The sequence below is a fragment of the Drosophila tropicalis genome, unplaced genomic scaffold (genome assembly GCF_018151085.1).
Source record: "Drosophila tropicalis isolate 14030-0801.00 unplaced genomic scaffold, ASM1815108v1 contig_694, whole genome shotgun sequence".
Lineage (NCBI taxonomy): Eukaryota > Metazoa > Arthropoda > Insecta > Diptera > Drosophilidae > Drosophila > Drosophila tropicalis.
The window spans coordinates 4625701-4634842 of record NW_027173176.1 but is presented as its reverse complement, the minus strand read 5'-3'; the positions used below and the strand labels follow the sequence as shown (position 1 = coordinate 4634842).

The window sequence follows — 9142 nt, the reverse complement described above, 5'->3', positions numbered from 1 at the left end:
TAGACAGGAAGATAAGAATGGACTACCCAAGCTTATTGAAACTTCTCTTACACAATTATACAATTTATAATATATCCCATATAAACCTAATCGCTGTTCGGATTCTGAATGTTTTTATTGGAATCAAATTTGATATCTGTTCTTACTTTTGATTTCAAGTCAAGTTATTCGGTTTTAGGTTGGAAATAATATTAGCCATACTTAATTCAATCCCAGAATTTGAATTCCAATTGAATGAGAAATGGAATTGATCTGTTCTCGTTTCCGAAGGTTTGCAATCGAAATGTTTATGTTCAAGGGCGTAGTCAGGTTTTGGCAATTGCCCCCCACTAAGTGTGTTGCATTTAGAAATATTTTTGTCAGAATTTGTAGAACTGAAACAGTTTAGTAACCTTTCTTTAATTCCCCTAATTATTTAGGGCTTAAAAGCTTTTCGAAACTTTGCCAAGGATATTTAAGTTGAAATTTTCATTTTCACTAAGTTTTCAGGCACTGTCTACGTGACCTCCGCCACAGTGGCTGGAAATATTATACTTATAGAATCTATATGAGAAGATATCTTTATATTTTGTTCTCAATATCATCTATGCCAAAAAGCCAATTTCAATTATATGTAAAATTGTTGAGAAAAAGATAAATAAAACAGATGAGAGAGAGAGCAGACTTTTGTGACTTTTGGCATCGAAAAATATTATGCTGTGACATAAATAAATATCGTAAAAAAAGACTATAAACAAAAATTACTCGATTTCTATCTATACATTTAGAAATTGTATGTATGCAACATACAGGTTAAATATATGTACACAGTTTGAGTGAATTGAATCCTTGGCAATGCGCTGACAAGGCTCTTTGCATGTCTGGCTTTTCTCAGACAATATGCTGTCAGCCAACAATTGTTGTTTAATGGCCATGTAAATGGCAAAACAACAATAACCACATAAATATTTATATGTGAGAAATGTTGGCAAATCTATTTATTATTATTATATAGAGTAATTCCATAGATGTAGCAACTGGGCGTGTGTATGTATGAATGGATCATGGATATATAGATATATAGCTGATCTGAACTGCACGCATTATTAAACAATTTTGTTACAATTTTGAGTGAGTTTTTCGGCTTGAATTTTCCAAAAAAGAAAAGCTTTTTGAGTGTGTTTGTATATATGTATGTATATGTGCTCGACACGATCTTCTCCACCTGTGACACACACACACAGACACAGTCATATATCTACTCCTATATAACTATATACATATACTTAAAAATGATTTTTCGCTTATTTTTAGCAACTGAATTTTGTTTCTTTCATTTTGTGTCGTGTTGTTGTTGTTGCTGCTCATAATCATGTTCATTTTCCACACACATTTCACCTGAACTACACATAGAAATACATACATACATACAGACATAAGAAAATAGATGAAGAGAAAAAAAAAAAAAAGAAATATCGTTCGTTTTGGTATCTTCTAGATACTTAGTGCTACTTGAGGATCGGCACTGCCATAACTTTATTTATTTTATGCATGTAGATACACACTCACACAAACACTCACACTCACACACCAAGTTTGTGTGTAGGTATATTTAAAATGAAAAAAAATATACATATATATATATATTCTCTGTTTGCCACATTTTGGAATGTGTAATATTTTAAAAATAACATGGCGAATATGTAGCAAAGCAATCTAACTCGATAAATAAGTCAGCTAAAAATAAACCAGACAAATGAAAAGAGCGAACGACACCTTTTTGTCAAACAAATTCCTCGTTAGATGATTGCAACTAAATTTCGCTTATAATTCCCAACTGCTTCACACGCACACACCCTAGACAACAAGAAAGAGAGAGAAAGGTAGAATGCGTTCCTTTTTATCTCTGCATAAACTTACCTACCTAACTTTCCGGCTCATTGCCCAGCATTTTACAGCTACGCTGAGGTCAGTGATGGAGACACACACACACAGCCAGAAGGAGAGAAGGAGGAGGAGAACTAGGAGGCAGGAGCTCTATGGGAGAAGACAGAAGTCACTCATCACTCTGCTCTGGTCGTTGTCTCTTCTCTCTTTCCTCCCCCTGCTACTTATGTATGTGCTTTATGTTTCGTGTGCCAGCACATGAAATTAGGTCAAAATTGTTATGATCACACAGATACAAATATATGTACATATGTATATCTACACGTGTGTGTATAGAGTGAAATGTATATATATATGTACATATGTAGAAGCATGCCTGCTATGCAGTTATATATAGATCGGCATCAGGCTTGCATGAGGAGATGAGGTGTTTTCCTGCTTTATTTTTTTTTTTTCTTCTTCATAAAGTGTGTGTGCCCATTTGACAAGTGTTCAGCCACTTTTTGCTATGCCTCACTTGAGGACGAAGCCCTTTTTCGGCCATAAGAGGTCTTTTGGCTCTCGGCGGGGTTGAAAGTGCCAACTAGATAAGCTCAAGTGGATGCTTTGCTTTGGATGGGTGGGTGGTTAGTTGGCCTGTTTGAGTTCCAAAGATCACAGACCAAAAATAACTTTTAGTCTGCAATGCAAACAAATAGAAATTTTCCACAGTTGATGCATTTCAGTTTTAATCTATAAATTTTCATAAACTAACAATTTTCTTGCCTTCTTCTTTTTGCTTATTGCCAAATTTTATTTATACAATATTTTTGCCGTCCATCGATGACAAGTTCAAATTGCAAAACTGTCCTATAACGACATTGAAATACTTCGTATTATTTGAACTAAATTCTTTTGGTTTTTCATTCCATAAAACAAGAAATATAAAGAACATGGAAAATACTGAATGTTGAAAGTTGTTATGATTGTCGAAGATGTGACCAAACTACTTTGAGTCCTTCTTTTGGATAGAGTTAAAAATCATTGGGATAAAAGGTTAAGAATATTACAAGGCGTTAAGTTGTTTGTCTCTGAGATGGTTTGTCTTATGATTCCGCAAGATAAAATGATACTTGGTGATAGAGAAAGAGATAGACTATCCATCTTAAGAATTTCAATTGATTCATAAAATATAAAAAGCATCTTTAAAAATGAGTAAGTTTCTTTCCTTATGCTAAGCAAATTTCTCTAAGCTTAAGCTGAATATCCCCATTCACTCTGTGGTTCTTGGACTTGGTTACAGGGTATAAACTGATGACATGGTTCAACTAACGTTTAATGAATCACAATTCGCTCAATATGTTTCTTAATGTCAATAGCCATTGTCGGTACCCACTCAAAAAGAATATTTGTCAAATAGAGAGATTTCATGTGTCTTATTTAGCAGTTGTTTTTGACCATTCTGTATGAGCTTTCTGCCTTAGAGGCCCACCACCTATCTATAACATGCAGAGTGACGTGTGCGTTCAAGATGAGTCACAGTCTGCCAGGCTATGAATCGTATTGTATCTTAATATATAAATCTATATCTATATATATACAATTTTACATATACAGAGCTATGTGGGCGATATATACCTACTTATATATGTATGTAGATGAAATATTTTCTTGATACAATATTTGATCGGCCAAACCGATCTAGTACAAAAAAAAAAAAAAAAGAGTCGAATTCGACAAAATATTGTCGTGTTTTATATAAACATGTGCAATTAGAATGAAAATATGCAAATACTAGTCTGACCTTTTTGGCAAAGAATTTGCAACATATTAAATTCATAAATTTCATTTCATTGCATATATTTTTGTAGAGCAATGTGTGCTCAATATATGCACATATATCTGTCTTTCTGTTTAATAATCGCTGCCATCAAAATCAATGGAAGGTAAAATGCATTCAAAAATAGAGCCTGTCATAATTCTTCAACTTCACATCACTCCTTGGCCATGTTTCTTTCGCTTCTTTATGAAGCGCCGACAGATGAGTTTATGAAGATTTCACCAAGAACATATAAGCGAAATGAGACACGCTTTCAAATTGTATTTCATTTTGGGTGGCCTTGGCCATAGAGTATCTTCTAGTCGTTGTGACTACAGAATCTGCCGGACGCTTGCTCTTAATTTAAGCAAAACGCTTAATCATCAGAAATATTTGCAAAATCGTGACGATAAATTCAATTGCAACTTAATTAATGCCAACAGGCGACACATTTTTGTCAATACAAATTACAAAACCATGTAAAGCAACAAACTTAAGCCGAATATTGCAATAATTTTTTTAATACAATTTATTATTTAATTATTGTATGTGAAAGAATAGTTTACAGATGAGTTTTTAAATTGAAATTGATTTTAAAAATTACACAAAAATGTTGAAATCTAAAAAAGAATCAAGTTCGTCTGGAGAATTGTATGAAATATTACGTATACGCACATGAAAAAAAAGAAAAATTTAAGCTACATTTAATAGTAGTTTAGAATCAAACAAAATAAATAGTTATAGGAAAAGGGCTTGTCGGGTATGCATTGCCTGTTAAATATCTCAAGTGGAAAACCAATTATAATATAATTAAATTTATTTTAAAATTTACAATTTTGGCGGTTTTTCAAGTGTTGCCACTTAACGTTATCTGCGTTTATCGTTACGTTTTCCATAAGCCAAAACTTGGCAAAGTTGCTGCCGCTTTTCCTCAGTTTTTGAAGCCCTCTAGCGGTGAAATAAGGTACTAATATTAGTTAATCGCCCAGAAAGTAGACTTAAAACATAAGTTTCATATGCTAAACATATGATTTTAATCTGTTTTATTGTCTAGTGTTAATTTTATAGTACTTTTACTTATAAATTAGCATTATTATGATGTCAAAGTAGAGTTGGCGCCACAAATACAAAGCTTTAGCAGTCTGGCAGCCTCTACCTAGGGTTGCCTCTGCGTCTCTGCTAATAACGTAACGTGGCGCCCTCTGGGAGAAAAGCTTTTTAAGCAACTTTGAGCCCACAGATAAGTTTTATATTGGAATAAACCGCCTATGTTTAATATTAAGCACATTTAGGACAAATTATTCCCTTTAACTTCACCAAAATTACATATCTTCCTTTTTTTTCTCTTAAATCATTAATTAAATTTTATTCAACATAAATTAACCATTTAAATATTAATGCTACTTTGCTTTATTAGTTTTCGTTTCGATCATGGAACAATAAATAAACTAAATTCTAAATGGACTTTCTCCAGAGACTTTTTAAATTTCATTGCATTCAGAAGAGAAACGAAAAGAAGTGATTTCTTCAATTTTGATCCTTTCAGGATTCATCACTCTTACTTAGGATTCACTTACTCTTAATCAATAACTAATGCAAAAAGAACTCCACCAAATTGGTTAAACGACGCATGCTCGCATAGTTGACAAGGACCACATAGACGTAGCAAGTATAAATGTAGGCCCACCATTGGAAATGCAACGGCACCTTCAGCCAAGTATTATCCTTGGAATGGTCAACACGTTTCGATTGGAGCAGATGGTCATCATCATAACCATCATCGTGACCTGTGAGCAGGCGACGAAACATTCCACCGGTCAGATAAACAACACTCAGCAACAGAATGAGGCGACGCAAATGGATCAGTACAAGGGCCATTCTATATACGATAGCAAATATATTAACACATACATACATACATATATAGTATTCATATATACATACAATGTAATCGAATGGCCAGAACTGTGATTAATTTCTCAGGGCATTATCGTTTCACACACGCACGCTTTTTGATCTGTTCTATACCCTTTTGTTTTTCTTCTGTCGAATGAATTTATATCAGAATTTATATTTGCTCTCCATTCGGTAAATATTTTCTTGTCCCTATGCGAATTATTTGCGTTCTACTTTGTTGTTTTCTTTTTCGTTGCTATTTTCATCGGTTTTTGTTGGCAACACTAGCAGAAAGTTTTTCAGAAACATTTTTGAAAATCGACTAAAAAGTTTTTGTCTACTTTTAGTGCTTTTACGAGTGGCGGGTTTTTTGAATTTGGTTTTTAAAAGTTTTATTAGCTGTTAATATAAAAGATTGCTAGATTCTGGTCCAAATTTTCTTGCGACCCTATAAAATATTGATACCTTGATTAAGTATGAATCTGAATATAACTTTACATTTTGAAGACAAAATTTATGAAGTAACTTTGAACCAAACAAATCATATTAAGATCCGAAATAGGTAAAGTAATATTCAGTCAAGTCAGTCCATTATCACCAGCGGATGGATATATTTTATAATTAATGGAACGATGAAACAAAAAAACCCCAAAAAAAAACAGAAAGAATAGAAATATTTTGCAATTTGTTATCGTTATTTATCAATTCATGTCTGATTTTTTCATCAACAACAATTCTAAACAAAGCAAAGAATCTATGTCATCGCTTGCTAAATCAAAATCCAAAATTCAAATCAAAAATCCACTTCAAAGACTAAATATTCTACTTCAAAATGCTTTTCAGCGCGTCAAAGTTATCTACTTCAAGAAAAAAAAAAAGAAGAGCAACACTCTATACAAATATCAACATGAGTTGCAGCCGACATGGCGTATACGCAATATTGCGTATACGTAATATTTTCTAATAAAAACGCTTGAGACATTGGCACTTCACACCAGAGCAGCACAACGCAGCGCAGACTCAATCAAAACCCAATCCGCTCCAGTCTCCAAAATAACCTTGAAAAGACGATCAAATCCGCAGACCATTAAGCACACACAGAGCATAGAGATCTTCCAAAAAATGAGAAAAAAACAACATTATTCCGTATTCCACACCGAAAACTAAACAAAAGCATCAACATCTTGCAACATAGTGAGGTTGGTTAAGAATCGTGGCGGCGAAATGTGCCAGCAAAATATACATACAATATTTAAATTAAATATTGGCACACAAGCAGCGAGCCAACTAGCCAGTCAGTCAGTCAGCCAGCCATTGGGCTAGCCAGGCTAACTAGAAAATGTGTTGCGTACATGTGTTGCAACAGCCGCCCCGTCCATGCTGTCGACAAAAATTTTACAAAATGTTCTAAATAAAAATCAACAAATGAAAACAAAACAAAAAACTTAAGAGAATAAAATAAAAAAAAACCCACACACACACACAGAAAAACTATTAACTGCAGTTTATTGTTTGTAGCTGTGACATGAAAAGAAAAATGTATTTGAATTTTAAGCAAAACTATTAAATTTATTGTCATTAAAGAAAATGAGATTTCATAAGTGAAACCAAAGCGTAGATCTCAGTTTCTTCGATAACTGTCATAGGGAAAAGCAACAAGCATTTTGCAACACTGGCAATGAGTCAAAGTGTCTCTCTATTCTGTGATTGACCAAATGCATAATTTAAGTCGGATTAGTTAGTTTAACTTTTAGACGAACTCGGATGAGCTAGTGTTTAAGCCAATGATAGATAAATCAGTTTACATGTGTAAGGGTTATATTTTCTGGTTCACTTTCCATTAAGGCTTTGTTGGGGTTTTCTTTTAAGTTTCCTTCTTCTTCCCTTGTTTTTTTTAGGTTTCTTTGGTCGCAAGGTTTCCTTATAATTTTCCCACGGACGGCCTTACGATTTTTCTTCGGGTTTCCTTTGCATTATCTCGAGATTTCCCTTGCAAACACATCTTCTATAACTTTGCTAGTTCCAAGTTTTATCTAATGAAACCTAAACTTCTGATAAGATTGCATTTCCAGAGACTTATCACTTTTCCCCACACACTTTTTCCAACTTTTATAATCAGGTCAGTGGCGCCCACTTAAAAGCTTATGGTTTTTATTACATTTTCTGTGGGAATTTCCCTATGATGGAGGGGGGGATGGCAAACAGATCGTGCGGCATCAACTGACAGCAGCATCAACAGATTTTCCTCAATGCTCGCTCAGCTACCCTTCGATTAGTTTTATTAACTAGCATTTCCATATCATTTCTCTATCATCTCTTATTGCATAATCTGTCGCTGATGGCACGCCCCACGGCCCCCAAGACATAAATTACAAATACGTAACGCAACGGAAGAAAAAAAAAATCGTACAAATGATTGAAAGCGCCCCGGCACAAGAGTTTCCCCTGCTCCCAGTTTGCCCAGTTGCAGTTTTAGCTTCAGCTTCTATGTGGTGGTGGTGGTGCTGGTGGTGGTGGTGGTGGCGGTATATTTGTATGTATGATTGACCGACCGCGTTATGCACCTCGATGGCTAGATGGCCTGCTCCCGGGTATTGTCGGGGTCTGACTTTTATGGCTGTCGGTGTATTTTTTATGGCCTGCCCCAAAAAAATTCATTTCATTTCATTTCAGTTTCTAGTTTTTGAGGCGGCCAACATTTTGTTTCCTCGATTTGTTTGCATTCGCTTTACTTTTCTTTTCTTTACTTTTCAAATCGCGTTGGCGTTGGCGTTGGCTTCGACTTCGGCGTCAACATCTCTCAGCCACGCATTGGGAAAATTATTTGTGGAAAGCATGCAAAATGAACGCCTGTTGTGGCTCTTTTAGTAATTTTTTTTTTGTTTTTTGTTTTTAATGCACCGTTGAAAGCTATTTGTATCTGTCGGTCAGATTGGGTTAAGTCCCTATTCCCTACTCTACCCAGCTCCTCTCCTCCCCTCTCCTTTATCACTGCTTGGTAACCAACTGCATGTCTTTCGTCAAAGTGTCGAGCCACTTTGCCGCCTGCCGTCTGCTTGAGGAGGAGGATGATGATGATGATGATGCTGCTGCTCTTCTATGGCTATTAGCCCATTGATGCCCCAGCTCTGTTACACTTTGAGATTTCGTTGAGATTTTCAGGCAATTTAGCGTATCTTTGTCGCGCAATCTGATTTATGTGTGAAGAGGGACCTAAACTGGGACCCGGGATGATAGCTCCGAGAAAGGGGGCGGTGGTTAGTTGGCGGGTGTGAGGGCCAAAGGCATTTGCTTTCAGCGTAAATATCATTTGAATGGTTTTTGGCATTTTGCGCATATTTAGTTTTAAATGTATCACTAAAATGAAATAATGCTCGGCCGTTGCACAGACGTCATTCTCCTCCTTTAGCCGCACGCTTCCGGTGTTGCTCCTCTCGCCGTTGTCCCACTGCTCTTCCCGTATTCTATTCTATTGAAATTTTCTCATATGGTTCTACTCCTCCTTCTCCTCTCTGTGGTTCAGTCAGTTTAGTTTTTCAGAGATCCGCTGGCCGGCGAAAAAAAGTGGCACACAAAATTTTA

General features: G+C 35.4%; 1 protein-coding gene across 1 annotated transcript; it reads right to left on the bottom strand.

Moving 5' to 3' along the window:
* Window positions 1-5043: 5043 nt before the first annotated feature.
* On the bottom strand, window positions 5044-5821 carry LOC137579322 (uncharacterized). Its single transcript, XM_068293055.1, has 2 exons — window positions 5609-5821; window positions 5044-5543 (listed from the first exon to the last, which is right to left on the bottom strand). Exon 2 carries the CDS (start codon window positions 5540-5542, stop codon window positions 5255-5257), a length of 288 nt encoding a protein of 95 aa, XP_068149156.1. The 5' UTR covers window position 5543; window positions 5609-5821; the 3' UTR covers window positions 5044-5254.
* Window positions 5822-9142: the final 3321 nt, after the last annotated feature.